This window comes from Electrona antarctica (assembly GCF_951216825.1).
Source record: "Electrona antarctica genome assembly, chromosome: 4".
Taxonomy (NCBI): domain Eukaryota; kingdom Metazoa; phylum Chordata; class Actinopteri; order Myctophiformes; family Myctophidae; genus Electrona; species Electrona antarctica.
Window position 1 is genome coordinate 45,843,778 of NC_136809.1, and position 16,143 is coordinate 45,859,920.

Consider the following 16,143-nt stretch of genomic DNA (forward strand, 5'->3'; position numbering starts at 1 on the left):
AATGTGAGTGATTCATTTTTTTATTATGTTGTGATCATAATAGCAGTCAGGTGAAGGTCGTTATTTCTTTCACTGTGTCTTTTTCTAGTATCTTGGCAGATGCAGCTTTCTACGCTTCCTCCTCGCTGATAGAGGACACGGCGGAGTGGCCACGATGGGGCAGGCAGGCTGGAGCGGCCAAATGGGCCAAGACCAGGAAGAGAAGAATGGACCATATATAGGTCATTAAGTACATTCACTTTGTTTCTACAATATGAACACTGCGTGTTGTGGAAATATTGGAAATTTCCCACATTTAAAGGAGCATTCAGTGATTTGGGTGATTTGGAAAGGCCCGCCTCCGCTCTATCATGATTGGAGGAAGGCCCCTCTCTATCCTGATTGGATGAAGGATGGGCCCTCTAGCCAAAAACAAAACCTATGCTTTTTGAAATGGTCAGTACACTATAGTAGGGAGGATTATCACACAAAAAAAAGTGATATTTGAATTAATTGAAATCACTGAAGATACCTTTAACACACTGGCAAATGTTTCTACTTATAAGGAAATATAAACATAAGTTATGTTTATATTCCCTGGTAAATAGAAACATTTGCCAGTCTGTTAAATGTGGGAAATTTCCCATTTTCCGATACATTTACCATAACACACAGTTTTGGTCAAAGTTATATGTTAACAATCGTTTGCATTACCCATGCAGGAAAAAACCACCATCATGGTCTTCAACATCCACGTTTGTATTTACCCAACATTGATCCCCATACCCAGCATACGTTTAAAAGCATTGCTTTTCATTTTCAGTGATTAGACCGTATCGACTTGCATTAATGGATTTAATTCTTAATCCTTGAAGTTAGTTAGTTTCTACACAGTAAGATCATTCATCATTTAACTCTGAGAATGTACAAATGTAACCAAATGCATGGACCCGTAAGGCAAGGGTCCATCTCGTTACGCTTGGACTTTCTCAGAGTTACAAATGGTTATATTCACCAATATAGCCTCCAGTGCTTAAGACTCTTGGCCTGTGTCTCCATCCAGCAGCATGTCTGGGAAGGCAGGGAGTACAATATGCACAGTGGCGCGCACGCACACACACACATGCACAGAAACCTCAGATCTCTGTATCTACGGTGTTAACGCTCAGTGGTGTGTGTGCTTTGATTAATATTGAGTTCAGAATCTTCTGTTCTCTCTCTCTGTGTGTGGGTGTGTTACTTTATGGTCAGATGTGTGAAATTCTCTACCTGGAAATTCGGGAACGGGTGACAGTCCTGTCCATTTGAAGACAAAACAAGACCAGAAAACATCAATATGTTTAATAAAAGGCATTTGAATATAGATTTATTTTAACTTTAGATTTATAAGTAACTAAGTACATTTACTTAAGTACAATTTTGAATTTTCCCATACTTTACTTCTACTCCACTACATCTCAGATCTAAATATTGTACTTTTACTCCACTACAATTATTTGACAACTTTAGTTACTAGTTAATTTGTAGAGTATTATTACAAAACATAGACCATTACATTAATTATTTTAACTCACCAGTCCAATAGTGGGACCCAGAGGAGCGAACACCCACCCCTAGTGAATGACACAAAACTCAGCTGTCACTTCTGACATCACCATGACATCACCATGACATCACTTATGTAGGTCAGTGGTTCCTTCTGACATCACCCCAAATGAAAATATTCTGATTTGTGTTGTTAAGATGTTCCAAAAAAATATATTTATTTGTCTCCAAGAATGTTTTAAAATAGCAGATCTAGGCTACTCAGTCAGGACAACTCATGGATGGAAGGAATATAAAATATAAAATGAGCAATATATTTATTATGGTTTGGCGATTAATTGGATCTGCTTTTTAGGTACTCAGATCAAGCGCATCAGTCCCAACCACAGGGACTCCGAATCCCTCGTACCTAAACAGCAGATCCAAAACGACAGGTGGTAGCTGGGGTGGAGGAGGGTGAGCAGAAAAAGTTTAAGCAGACCGCAGCGCAACAGTATCAGTAGCAAGCAGGATGAGCAGTGCAAACTTCCAGTTTAAATAGCCGGTATGAAGATGGAATGAGTGTGTGAATGAGAACGTGATGCTGAGGTGGCCCAATGAACGGCCGCCGGCAACTGCATTGAGTTTCCTGACTGAACTTGCTTTGCGCATGTCTGACAGGCGCAACGCTCATTTCGTCATTTGTGTTGCGCTAGTGTTTTCTTCTGGCTTGCATAGTAGTTTGTGGAGATGTCTTTTCCTGTCGGTTAGGCCTGAGCTTTCAGAATCCTCTCCATGTTTCCACAATGTGTTGTGAGCTTGTAGATAGGCTATTTTCACACTACACTATACTGTAGTGTATATTATGGTTAAAGTGGTTCAACTGATTTTGATGGTATTTTAACAAATTTCGCTGAGGATTGGGGAACCCCCTCAAGGACCCCTGGGGGACGCGGACCCCACTTTGAGAACCACGTGATACTAGTTACTGTACAGAGCCATTTCAGTGAATGATGAACATTTTAAATTGCATGACTTTAGTTTAGAATAGATGAAGTAGTGAAATATACCGGTCATATGGTTGCCTCTTTGAATGGTCGTCTCTGCACGCATCTCTCCACCTATGGAAAATATGATATGGTATGGACTTATTTATGCCTATAATGTAATTTAAAAAATATATATTACTGAAAGGGTTATATATGTGGAGAACGTAGAAACTAGATAGTGAAATGTAAATAGAGATAAATCTCAGTAAAATGGAAGAGAAGTGTAAGTAAATACAGCATGTATGACATCAAATAGAATTAAGAATGGATGATGGATGGATTAAGATTAAGCACTGGTGTAGCGTGTCAGGTGCATGACTATGTCAAGTGTCAGGGTACTGATGTTATAGGAAATGTGCATGCGTGCGTGTTTGTGCGTGCATACGTGCATGCGTTTGTGCATGCAAGGTAAAATATGTATGTACCCAGCACTGTTGCCTGGCTAACATTTCCCTTACCACTCAAGTCTGGACCACAACAGCCACAGGAAGAAAACACATTGGGCCTTCCTGAGAGACATGAGAGAGGAGAGACAGTTTTCAGTTCCCCGCAAAGCATTGACCACTGTGTTTGTGTAGTTGATTTTACTGCAGTTTCATAAGGTTAGTGTAAGGAGATATAGGAATTAAGTCAATGCAAAACCGTGCGTGCGTGCGTGCCTGCGTGCGTGCGTGTGTGAGTGCGTGCGTGCGGGCGTACCATGCCAGTCTTGGTTGATCTTTCCCATCACTACGGTCAGTACAGTCAGCAGCAGCACCACAAGCAGTAGAGCCAGACATGGGACTGTGAACACAATCCACCACTCTACTGCAGAACAGACAACAGAACAGACAACACTTAACACAATCCACCACTCTACTGCAAAACAGACAACAGAACAGACAACACTTAACACAATCCACCACTCTACTGCAGAACAGACAACAAAACAGACAACACTTAACACAATCCACCACTCTACTGCAAAACAGACAACAGAACAGACAACACTTGACACAATCCACCACTCTACTGAAGAACAGACAACACTGAACACACTGCTGCTCTAACCTACAAGCTCTCGTGTACAAAGACAACACAGATACTAGAGCTCAACTGATGTTCGTTGTATTGAGTTGTGCTTCAAGACCTTATGGGAATAGTATAACCTCTCTAGAGTGTACCACACACGTTCACCAGGGGGGGGGGGGGGGGGGGGGGGGGGAGAGAGAGAGAGAGAGAGAGAGAGAGAGAGAGAGAGAGAGAGAGAGAGAGAGAGAGAGAGAGAGAGAGAGAGAGAGAGAGAGAGAGAGAGAGAGAGAGGAAATCGAGGTTAGAGAGATCTCATTTGTCTGCAAGTGAGGGTAGAGAAATAGGAAGAGTGCCGAGTATAATAAATAATAAGTGAGAAGATGATTGATGGGGAGGAGAGGTTGTGACATAGAGGATATGGAGAAGTATATCGAAGAAGAGAAAAAGAGAAAGTAAAGTAAAGCAGCCGTGCATATCAGGTGGAAAGATGAAAGTGAGGTGGATACTGTCAATGAAAAAGGGGTCAGTACAGTAGTACCACTTTAAGGTTTCACATGGGTGTGCTGTACATACAAAAAATGTACATACACTGTACATTTTTCGGAGCATGTTATTTTATTGATCCAATCATTTAGGTTGGATGAATATTCTTCCGATTCATCACAATGAAAACTCATATTCAAGGTTTTAAAGAAAGAAATGAAAAATAATGTCAGAAACCACTGCCATACGTACATGCTGCAAAATGTCTACCTACAGCCATGGAAGAGTAGTGCAGCATATGATTATCAGCTGTACATTGTACCTACTGTCTTGCTCCCTCCCGCCCTCTCTCTCTCTCTTATGCACATTCATTGTCTACCACTCTCCATCTTTCGCTCAGATTTTGATCATTCAAATCTCTCTGTAATCCAGTCCACAAAGATCAGAATCAGCTTTCTTGTCACATCACAGGTGTGTGGCCGTTATGTTTGTATTACCATGTACCAGTCAATCCAAGGTTGTGTCCAAGGAAATGTGTCAGGTTTTCATCACCCTGCACTCGCTTTGTGAGTCCATTGTGACAAGAAGTAAGGTCTGTTCCTTACTTTGAATGTAATTGACATTATGACTACACTACACCTGACCGTTCCAATTTGTAGATCCCTTAAGCCAGACAGACAAGTGCCCAATTGGCTAGTTCTAGTCCACAGCTTCGCGGGACGTGTATCCCAAGGCCGAAACACAAATATGCAAAAAGAAAGATAAGACACAAATATGACACAGTTGTCATTGAGAATTGAGGTTCTTGTCCTGCTATCGGTGTACACAAGACATTATGTTTATGGGCCTTGGATTATGTAAAATTAGCTGCAGACAGACACAGAGACAGAGGGTAAATGAATGTATTATCTCCTGAAGGAGATAATCATGAGTGAGTGTGATATATTGGCAAACAGTGCTACAGTGTTAGTTGTCAGTGTGACTGAGGAAGCATAGGAGAGCAGAACAGAATCTTGCCTGCCGAGTTTCTTGCATGTTTATGTTTCTCTATGGACACGAGTCCACTACAGCTTCGGTGGCACAGTGGCTGATTATGTAATATTACTGTGTGATATTCTGAGTGATAATGGAGTGCAGGAGGCAAGGGAACATACTGCGACAACTTAAGGTGTGAAGAGAGTTCAGGAGGAGGCTGGTGTCGAGGTGTTTGCGTTTAATTCTATTGATTCGGTTAGCGACATGGCACCTTTGAGCAAAATGGAATCAGTCTGAAGCATGATGACATTAGTTAACCAATTTCCTTTTCCTGTGCCTCGTCTAGTCTCGTCTCCTCTCCTCACCAACAGTTTTCCGTTTGTTTTTTACTTATTATTATCCTCAATGAGACCACAAGGAACAGTGTCTGTAGAGCAGTGTTCATTTTGTTGACTAAGACTAAAAGATTTTGATATTTAGTCGAGCAAGACGAGAATTAGACTAAACAATTTCAGATGACTAAAATAGGACTAGAAATAAATGGTGTGTTATTCAAAATATTAATAGTAAGACTAAATATTTTCTATCAAAATTAACACTGCATTAAGACTGGTCAAGACCTACGCTGTAGAGAGTGTATCGCTCAAGGAAATTACGTTGACGCTTTACAAATCTGTTTACATTCTCTGTGAATGAAACAAGTGTTGTGATTGGTCGATAAATATCGTATCCGGGGGAAATACATCTGATGGATGTTCCGGCCCGACCTAAGGCCTAAGGCCTCACTCAGACAACACAAGGTCTGAGTGCACCCTAAGGCCTCACTCAGACCTTTACTGCATTGCTGTATGCTTGTTGGATGAATGTTGTGTAGTGTCATGGCCGCCCCAATGCATTTCCAATGGGAGTCACATGGTTTGACACAACATTTGTGTTGTATGAGGGGGAGGGGCGCAGTCGAAACACAGCCGAAAGCCATACAACAGCTTGTAGTCCAAAATGTGGACTACAAACCATGTGACTTCCATTGGAAATGCATTGGGGCGGCCATGACACTACACAACATTCATCCAACAAGCATACAGCAATACAGTAAAGGTCTGAGTGAGGCCTAAGGCCGATACTGTCTCTGCCGTAGGTCCGTGACCAGGCTTTTCTCTTCGCAGATGATGAGTAAGGCTGGGACCGAGGCTAATTAAGACTAAAAGACTAAGATTTTGATATTTAGTCGACTAAGACTATAAAAAATTTCAGATGACTAAAATAGGACTATTAAAACTAATTTGTGTTATTCAAAAGAATTTGCAGTCACAATTAACACTTTTGCAGAGAGAGAGAGAGACGCTCCTTCCTCTGCACCCTACCTTTTAATGTCTGTTTCCATTGCAGCTTTCTGTTCACTGTGGCATTCAGGATGGTTTGGTTGGCTAGTTGAAGGAAACAGTGCTGTGTGTTATTGCCTGACTCTATGGTGATCTTGCCAGGGAGATAGCAGTAGAGTGGTCTCTGCCCTTCACCCTGCTCCTCATCCTCCTCCTCCTCGGCTGGGTGGAGATACAGAGAGCTATGCAGTGGTGGAATAAGTAAAAGTATCAATACTGTGATATAGAAATACTCTGTTACAAGTAAAAGTCCGGAATTCAAAATGTGCTTGAGTAAAAGTACAAACGTATTGGCATAAAAAATTTACTTAAAGTACCAAAAGTAAAAAGTACTCATTATGAAAAATGTCTCATTTCAAGTTTTAAAATGTCTAACAATCTTCTGAAAATAGCCGATAAAATAAAGCTCACATTGCGTCTGAAGTGGTTACTTACTGTAGCCTATGTTTTGTAATAGTAATATAAGTCTACAAAGTTAACAAATAAACAAATGTAACTAAAGTTTTCAAATCAGATAAATGTAGTGTAAAAGTACAATATTTGCCCCTGAGCGGATGTAGTGGAGTAGAAGTAAAAGTACTGGATATTGGAAATATGAATTCAAGTAAAGTACAAATAACTCAAAATTGTACTGAAGTACAGCACTTAAGTAAATGTACTTAGTTACTTACTTTACACCACTGGAGCTGTGGTTGACGTGGCCATGCAGAGTGAGGTTCACAGAGCCCGCTTTGCTGAGCCGGACCTCCACCGACACCTCCAGAGTCAACTCCACACCTGCAGACGAGTAGATAGATGGATGGGCTCTATGCACACAGAATAAGGCCTCACTCAGACCGTTACTGCATTGCTGTATGCTTGTTGGATGAATGTTGTGTAGTGTCATGGCCGCCCCAATGCATTTCCAATGGAAGTCACATGGTTTGTAGTCCACATTTTGGACTACAAGCTGTTGTATGGCTTTCGGCTGTGTTTCGACTGCGCCCCTCCCCCTCATACAACACAAATGTTGTGTCAAACCATGTGACTCCCATTGGAAATGCATTGGGGCGGCCATGACACTACACAACATTCATCCAACAAGCATACAGCAATGCAGTAAAGGTCTGAGTGAGGCCTTACTCTTCCTACTTCCTGGCCGCTACCCTACTTCCTTCACAGGTGTTACCAATAATATTAATTAAGGCTCTGTTCCATTTAGTGTGCAGTGGCTTTTTTAATTTCAAGGACTGAGAGTGTACTGAGACCCGCAAGGGTCCATTTGTTTCCATTTGTACACTCTCAGAGTTACACGCCCGTACAGGGCCATTTGGAACCCACTCAAGTGTTTCCAGTGAGCTCACGCACACACGCACGCACGCACGCACGCACGCACGCACACAAACACACAAACACACACACACACACACACACACACACACACACACACACACACACACACACACACACACACACACACACACACACACACACACACACACACACACACACAAATCAGCACAGAGTGCAGGACTACGAGCTTGTGGGTCTGCTATTTTTCCACAGCTAAAGTATAAAATAATGGTTAAAAGCTATGAGGCGACACAGATCTAAGTGGGTTCCAACAGCCATGCGGCTCACCTGACGAAGGCCGGTTGTCATGTAGAAGTGTCATGTCTGTGTCTGTCTCACACAGGAACCAACTGGTGCCTGGATCACTACTGATGTTGAATTCTGACCAAGAAGCAGCACCGTTGCTCCAGTTCCCCCTGGTGCACTCATAGTCCCGTGTCTCACTTCCTGGTGTCAGACAAGGGTCACACAAACCAGTCCATTCTTCACAGGTTTCGTAGGGCACGCAGAGGAAATTGGCTCTCCAAACTAAAGTTTCAGAGAAAGACAGAGGAGGTATAAGATTTTCAATCAATAGTCCCGTTTAGTGAAATGTGTGGGTTTGTGTAGAAGCATGTGCATAGCACATGTGACTACAGCATTCAAATGTTCTCTCTCTGACACGCACACCAGAAAGGAAATAAAAGGAATGGAAGTATGGCTGCTAGATGAAACGTACATTGTCTTTGGTTTTGGTTTTCCATCATTCGGCAGACAGAGCGAGTGAAAACACACACACACACACACACACACACACACACACACACACACACACACACACACACACACACACACACACACACACACACACACACACACACACACACAGGCACCCAGTAGGGATCATAAGCTGTGTGGATCACCCACCTCTGTGTGACATGAAGAATTCTGGGAGGCAGATGATGAAGGTGAGGATGATGAGGATGAGAAGTTTAGTAAGTGCCACTCTCACCATAGTTATATCACAGGAGCAGAGGTTTACACACACACACACGCACTCAAGCATGAATCGCGCCTCGTGGATTCAACTTCCTCCTTGGTTTTCAGCAAACAATTCACAAATGCAATGCCTCAAAGCCTTTTTGACTTGGATGATTTCTCATGTCTTCATCTAGTCTCGGAAATCGATCTCAAAACACACACGCACACACACACACACACACACACACACATAGTACACACATACTGTATGTACATACAGTACTAGCTCACCACTTCAGTTCCCATTCCTCTTCCTGTCATTTTCTCAGAAAGTGACACTGAAACTACTTCAGTCAATTACTGTGTGTGTGTGTGTGTGTGTGTGTGTGTGTGTGTGTGTGTGTGTGTGTGTGTGTGTGTGTGTGTGTGTGTGTGTGTGTGTGTGTGTGTGTGTGTGTGTGTGTGTGTGTGTGTGTGTGTGTGTGTGTGTGTGTGTGTGTGTGTGTGTGTGAGAGAGAGAGAGAGAGAGCATGAGAAAGATATTACTTTATGTAGGCAAGCACAAATTGAATTCAACACCTTCCCTCACCTTTTCGATTGTTGGTGTGAAAAAGATGACGGCCCTATGTTAGTGATATAGTGGTTCATTACCGAGTGCTAATTTATCTCCAAAGAGTGTACAACATTTGTACACTCTGGAGTTAAATAAGGATTTATTTTACTGCGCACGCGTTTTGAAACTAGTATCTGACTGTAGCCTGCATTTAAATCCTTCTGCTTAGTTATTATTGTAATGAATTCCCTAGTAGCCCTGTGGTTTGCATGTTTCATTAAAACAGGGCAATGCACTATATATTTATGTACTTCTCTATTAAAATATGCAATTTAGGAGTGAAAGCCAGCTTGCTTCTCCAGAGGCTCGAGGCTTATAAGGACTATAGGTACTGTAGGCTACCTGGACTTGCAGCATTAAATATGGAGCATATGCAGCCATTGGGTGGCCACTGGCACGAGAAATCTAATTCATTTCAGTTTAGATTCCACTTTCTTTGGGGTATTTCTTGGACAGCCTCGGTCATTTAACACTCCCTGCTCAAAAAACGAACCTTTTTAAACAAACAGTTATGTATCGATCAATATCATTTTGGAACATGTTACCACCTCACATTAATATAACACAAAGTCAATTATCTTTCAAATATGCTTTAAAGGAACACTTGTTACAGCTGACCACATGACCTTAATGTTATTCTTATTATGTTCCATTTAATTTTATAGAATAAATTGTAATTATGTATTTTCATGTATTTAATCTTGTTGAATGTATTTGTAATTATGTATTTATGTACTTTTTGTATGTATTTTATATGGACCCCAGGAAGATTAGCTGTCGCCCCGGCGTCAGCTAATGGGGATCCATTCGATAAACAATAAACACTGTACATACATTTGCACATTCTGTACATCCTCCCATATCCATAACTACCGGTATTAGTGTAGCCTCGGCCGGGAGGCGAATCCTGGACCTATGAATCCTATGGCACGTACGTTACCAGTCGGTTAAAGAGCCATGGCCCAATAGGCATGCAGCAACGCAGCACCGTATAGCCTACATTCGTGTTCAAATAACTTCAAAGCAGCAATACTACCTCCTCCATAAAATACAACTGCACAGAGAACAGGACATTGTCTAGTCTGTGACGTTTTCACTAGCTGCAGCACGCCAGTCACACCATACCGGAATAGGTACCCCTGGTTCTTCAAATCGGCATGTCACATTTTTATATCCCTAATGATGCATATTATGATGTAATTAGACTATATTGAGGACATCAGGGGACTGAGAGGGCAGCCTGTGATTAAAGGACCACTTCACCACTTTTCAACTTATCTTTATTATAGTTGGTCTTCACTAATGTTCATGATAAAATATCACATTTTTCTCCTACTGTGTCTGTGTCTCATAGGGCAGTGGGCAGTCCCACCAGTGACATCATCGTTAGGCAGATTGTTTTTTAGATTTAGATTTTTTATTTTTTATTATATAGGCAGACTCGAAGTGCGACCGCTGTGCCCAGACACAAGCACATCTCACACACATGTATTGGTCATGTCCCCAGCTACAGCGATTCTGGTCACTTGTGTTTGTCACACTGTCAGACGTGCTAGAAATTGCACTACAACCCTGTCCATTGATCCGTCAAACCCCTTACCTGATTCATTACCCCTTCTTACCTTACCCCTTCTGATTTGTGTATACAAATCAGAAGTTAGAGATTATTGCCTTTGCAACGCTGCTAGCTAGAAGAAGAATATTACTATCTTGGAAGTCGACAAATCCACCCTCTCACTCAATGATGTGATGTACTTCTTAAGCTTAGAAAAAATAAAATTCTCTCTCAGAGGAACCGTTGAAGGCTTCACTAAGGCATGGAGACCCTTTATAGAATACTTCAATATTCGTACCTCCCTGGATCAGACTGCTCGGTGTGACCCAAATATAGCGGACTGTGGAATTCAGAATTAACACAGTGCCTCTCTCACAAGTGTACAATACTCTTGACTGTGACCCATGATGTGACCTGTGTTTTTACTTTTATTTTTTAATTTTTATTTGCTTTTGTCCTGTTTGTCATTGTTTCGTTGGGGGGGGGGGGGGGGGGGGGTGTACGTTCTTTGTTAATGTTTGTGATGATTGTAAAAAGAGGAAAAAAATGGGTGACTATGTGAAAAGATTTTCTTGTCAGATGTACTGCAATAAAAAGTGCCCTTCTGGGCACAGGTCTCCACCAGGAGGATAGGACTGTGTGTGATGTTTGGCAAAAGTAATATAAACATGTTTTTTTGTTTGTTTGTTTTTTGCAACAATTTTCTTCATTTTGTTGAGGAAATGCAGAGCCATATCACTCATAGCATCTCTGAGGATAAAATTCTGGATGAGCAGGCCACTCCTGAAAACTTTGGAAGGCAATGTTAGCCAATCAGTGTAGAATCTGAGAAATCCAACAGACTCGTCTTGATCACATGACTACAGAGATCGTGTGTACCGATTTGCGTGAGATTTGGATGAAATCTGTGCGACTAACATAAGCAATGTGTTTAGCAGAAATCGGCCTCATGGTGGCGCTATAACCGGCAGATGTGGAGGGATGCAGGGAAAATGTTTTTCCATGGCCTCTAGGGAGTGCGCATACATAAATTGTATACAGATTGATGCAGTTATAGCTAAAAACAGGAATTGGCCTGTTATAGTGCCACCATGAGGCTGATTTGGAAAATAATGAGTGGCATGTCGTCCTCAGCCTAGTGGAAATGTGCGTGTATAATTTCACGGAAATTGCACACTGTTTTTGTGATTTGTGGCATTTTGTTCGAAACGGACCATTCATGTGAGCTTTGGAAGCCAATATTAGCCAATCAGGATGGAAGATGGGAAATGGTGCAAATCCGTGTTGATCACATGACTATGTAGATAGTGTATACCGAATTGTGTGATGTATGGATAAAATGTGTACGGGTAATCTACAGAAATGTGTTTTGCCTAAATCGGTCTCATGGTGGCGCTATAACAGGCCGTTGAGGAATATTTGGGGCAGAGGTTCATCGTTGGCATCCATGGAGTGTGTGTGCACAGTTTGGCATGGATCGGGCCAACGGTACCGGAGATTAGCTGATAACGGACGGACGGAAGGTCACACACACACACACACACGGAGTGCAAAACATACTCTCTCCCCATGCCTTCGGCCTGGTGGAGACAATAATAATACAAGATTAGATTTATTATGAGAACGATGCGGCTTCCATTATTGCATTGCAACTTTTCAAGAACTAGAGCAGTGCCCATTGGGCACTGGCCTACTTCCCTACTTGGAACGATGCAAGTTGGAAATGAATGCCCCACCCAGTTATGTCTGTATCCCTTTTATGCCCATATATGGAGTCCTTTGTCAGGCCTGCCGAAATATGAAGTCTATGCAGATGTCAGAACAGGCCAGCTCCATATATGGAGATATAGGGGTGATCAGGTCCAGAGCCCGGGCAGAGGCTTTTGTGCTGGTTCTGGACAACCGGCTATCCAACAGACTCGACACAGGGCACTGTGTACACAGATTCTTGGTGCATTTATAGATAGATATAAAGCCTGCAGTTTCTATTAGCTTGGATCCCCCATCGATGATGTCACTGGCCGGACGGGTTTCTGAACTGCCCACAGCCCTCCTATGAGACAGACCGAGTGCCCACAGCCCTCCTATGAGACAGACCGAGTGCCCACAGCCCTCCTATGAGACAGACCGAGTAGATTTTCTTTGGCATTTTATCAGGAAAATGAGTGAGGACCCTGAGGAGGACCAATTATGTGAAGGTGGTGAAGTGGTCCTTTAAACAAAAGGCTGATATAATTAGCCTAGTTGAAATGGCTAGACTATAAGCAATTAAAACGAATGCATTTTTAAATGTAATTTCTGGTTTAACTACCACCGGTAATATTTCAGACATACATAATGTTGGTGGGTGCTGCTGGGGTCACTGGGACTGCCTGGATAGCTTTCTAATCTAGATTTGGTGTTTGACAAGCCATAAATTGACAACACAAACGTGCGCGCGCCACACGTACACAACCACACAGTACACACGCGCACACCTAGCAGGTGGGGGTCTTATCTCACCTCCACAGCAGATTGCCTCTCAGAGCTCAGCTGCCCTCAGCAGCAGCAGCTTAGAAAATGGGATCGTTCTCAGTGTTCTGTAGCTCTGGTCCATGGTGCCTTATTAGAGTATTCTGTAACATGCATTCAAAGGCGCCCACGACGTCACTTTGCCCCCCCCCCCCCCCCCCCCCCCAAAGCACACAATAAAAGGCAAAATAACATGTTGCAATCATACAAATTAGTTGAGTTGCATGATAGGATATATTATTATTGTTGCAAGTTCAAGTTGCAATACATGTTGCTTGCTGGTGTGCTGTGTGCAGAGCATAGCCCAGCTACAGAGGACTTGACGCGTTTGTGATTGTTAGCTAAAGCTTGTGATTGTGTCGTGCTGTTTCTGTCCCCATACTAGCTCACCCTCTCTCACAGACCAAAAGAATAAAGAACCAAAGAATAAGGAGACGTTCATTCCACTACACACACCGCAAATAAGGTAAGGTGTTTCCTAGGCTGTCGCCAAAATGACACATGAATGATGAATTGCTAAATATCAAACAAATACATTTCCTCAAATGAAGAAGTGCTGTGCGCGCATATATGAACCCTGAAACAGGAACTGTGCGAGCCTGCAAGGGATGTCTCTCCATCGGTTGGAACTTAGAGGAAAGCTTGGTGTTTTAGACGGCCTCTGTCATTTCAGTCCATTACTTACACGTAAAAACTCACTTGTTTACAATGCGCTTATTCGCTTATTTTGTACCGAAGACATTTCCTTCTTAGCGACGATAATGGCCTGGATTTGTGCTGCTCAAGAAGCAGGATCTATCAGCTGATCAAACGCTGCTGTTTGTGAACTGTTTGGGGGTGGGAGAGAGAGAGAGAGAGAGAAAGAGAAAGCAGGGAGAGAGAGACACACACACACACACACACACACAGAGAGAGAGAGAATTCCTTTAATCCGGATATTTCTCTCTGTGCAGTATTTTAGGGCTTAGGCTGTCCTGAAAACAAACATAAATAATCACACACACAAGGAGGAATGTATACGTCTTTGTTTCCTGCAGTCCAGTCACTGGAAATACGAGGAAATTGGTTAAATGAGATGTTCTCACATGAGCTGTATCCTGTGTATCTACTCTGCACAAAAGTGCACATCATATGATTGTCTCCAGTCTCCACCAGGCCGAAGGCATGGGGAGAGAGTATGTTTTGCACTCCGTCCGTCCGTCCGTGTGTGTGTCCGTGTGTGTCTGTGTGTGTGTGTCCGTCCGTCCGTCTGTGAACAGCTAATCTCCGGCACCGTTAACCCGGTCGATGTTAAATTTTGCACACACACTCCCTGGATGCCAACGATGAACCTATGCCCCAGAATTTCCAGAAGGGCCTGTTATAGCGCCACCAGGAGGCCGATTTGTGCAAAACAAGTTTTTGGACAGTACACCTATAGATTTTGTCCAAACATCACGCAGATTGGTACACAGTCTCTCTAGAGCGATTCAACGAAACGGGTCTTTCAGATTTCTCAGACTCCATCCTGATTGGCTAAGATTGGCTTCCAAAGTTCGCAGGCGTGCTCAGTTTCAAACAAAATGCTGCAAATCATGAACACATCGTGTGATTTCCGTGAAATTGTGCACGCACATTCCCACTAGGCCGAGGAAGAAATGCCACGTGAACATTTTCAACTCGCCAAAATGTGTCTTTACCTCTAACTGCACAGATCTGTGGATAACTTTGTATGCCAACTCCCTAGAGGCCAAGGAAAAACCTTTGCCTGGAATTTTTCACATCTGCTCTTTATAGCGCCACCAGGAGGCCGACATATGTAAAACACATTTTCTAATATTACTCTTTCAGATTTTATCCAAATTTCACGCAAATCGGTACACATGCTCTCCATAGTCATGTGATCAAGACGCGTTTGTTTGATTTCTTATAATCCACCCTCATTGCCTACAATTGGCTTCTAAACCTTTCAGGAGTAGCCCGCTTTGTTACCTGTTTTGTACAAATTGCCACAACTACTCAACGCAGCATCCGATTGCGGTGAAACTGCATGCATATTCCCACTAGGCTGAGGAAGAAATGCCACTTGACAGATTTCAAATCAGCCTTATGGTGGCGCTACAACAGGCCAAGTCGCGTCTCTCTCTCACACACACAAACACACACACACACACACACTACTCCTAAACATTTTGCCAAACATCACACACAGTACTCCTATCCTCCTGGTGGAGACCTGTGCCCAGAAGGGCACTTTTTCTAGTTTAACCATGAAGTTATCACGACTCCATTTGCGTCATACCACTCATAACTAAAGCTACCATTTTTTTCTTCAGTAGTGATGTAAAATAAAGTGATTTTAGATTATTATTTTTTCATTTGAAAGGTGTCCATATTGGATTTTCTTAAAATTATTATTATTATTATTATTGATTTAACAGACCAATTTATCACAAACAATGAACAATGGACACACCCAAGATTCTTACATGGCAATTATAATAACAAGATGAAACGACCCTCATAATTGGACCTGTTGTTACCTCACACATCTTGACAGGAATTTAAATCTGTTTTTTTTTAATCACACAGCCTGAAAAGACAATTCTTAGAAAGCCGTAGTGGTGGTCTTGACTCTTTTGTACTAAAAGGCCTGTAAGGCCTTCATATGACTGGCGTGCTGCAGCTAGTGAAAACGCCACAGACTAGACAATGTCCTGTTCTCTGTGCGGTTGTATTTTGTGGAGGAGGTAGTATTGCTGCTTTGAAGTTATTTGAACACAAATTACA

At 42.5% G+C, this 16,143-nt stretch overlaps 2 protein-coding genes across 4 annotated transcripts in view; one reads left to right on the forward strand and one right to left on the reverse strand.

Annotated features, from left to right (window-relative positions):
• Positions 1 to 33: 33 nt before the first annotated feature.
• LOC306921740 (uncharacterized protein) lies at positions 34 to 14,167 on the reverse strand. 3 transcript variants are annotated; one of them, XM_079499017.1, is made up of 11 exons: positions 14,074 to 14,167; positions 8,642 to 8,662; positions 8,024 to 8,263; positions 7,075 to 7,180; positions 6,386 to 6,585; positions 3,252 to 3,359; positions 3,011 to 3,061; positions 2,574 to 2,624; positions 1,554 to 1,592; positions 1,249 to 1,275; positions 34 to 168 (listed from the first exon to the last, which is right to left on the reverse strand). In XM_079499017.1, exons 2-11 carry the CDS (start codon positions 8,652 to 8,654, stop codon positions 110 to 112), a joined length of 894 nt encoding a protein of 297 aa, XP_079355143.1. In that variant the 5' UTR covers positions 8,655 to 8,662; positions 14,074 to 14,167; the 3' UTR covers positions 34 to 109. The 3 variants fall into 3 exon arrangements, with proteins under 3 accessions (XP_079355143.1, XP_079355141.1, XP_079355142.1); XM_079499016.1 differs by lacking the exon at positions 14,074 to 14,167 and adding an exon at positions 995 to 1,050 and having other exon boundaries at positions 48 to 168; positions 8,642 to 8,837; XM_079499015.1 differs by lacking the exon at positions 14,074 to 14,167 and having other exon boundaries at positions 8,642 to 8,837.
• Positions 13,622 to 16,143, forward strand: part of klhl5 (kelch-like family member 5) — a gene marked incomplete at its 5' end in the record, with an annotated part of 90,603 nt that continues 88,081 nt past the window's right edge. Inside the window, one exon of the mRNA XM_079499010.1 lies at positions 13,622 to 13,840. The remainder of the gene's footprint in view (positions 13,841 to 16,143) is intronic.

Coding starts and splice junctions, on each gene's coding strand:
- LOC306921740 (XM_079499015.1), bottom strand. CDS start 8,780: ATGCTTGAGTGCGTGTGTGTGTGTGTAAACCTCTGCTCCTGTGATATA. Junction 6,586..7,074: donor CACAGCTCCAGTGGTGTAAA/GTAAGTAACTAA, acceptor ACCACTGCATAG/CTCTCTGTATCTCCACCCAG. Junction 1,593..2,573: donor AAGAGGCAACCATATGACCG/GTATATTTCACT, acceptor GTCATTCACTAG/GGGTGGGTGTTCGCTCCTCT.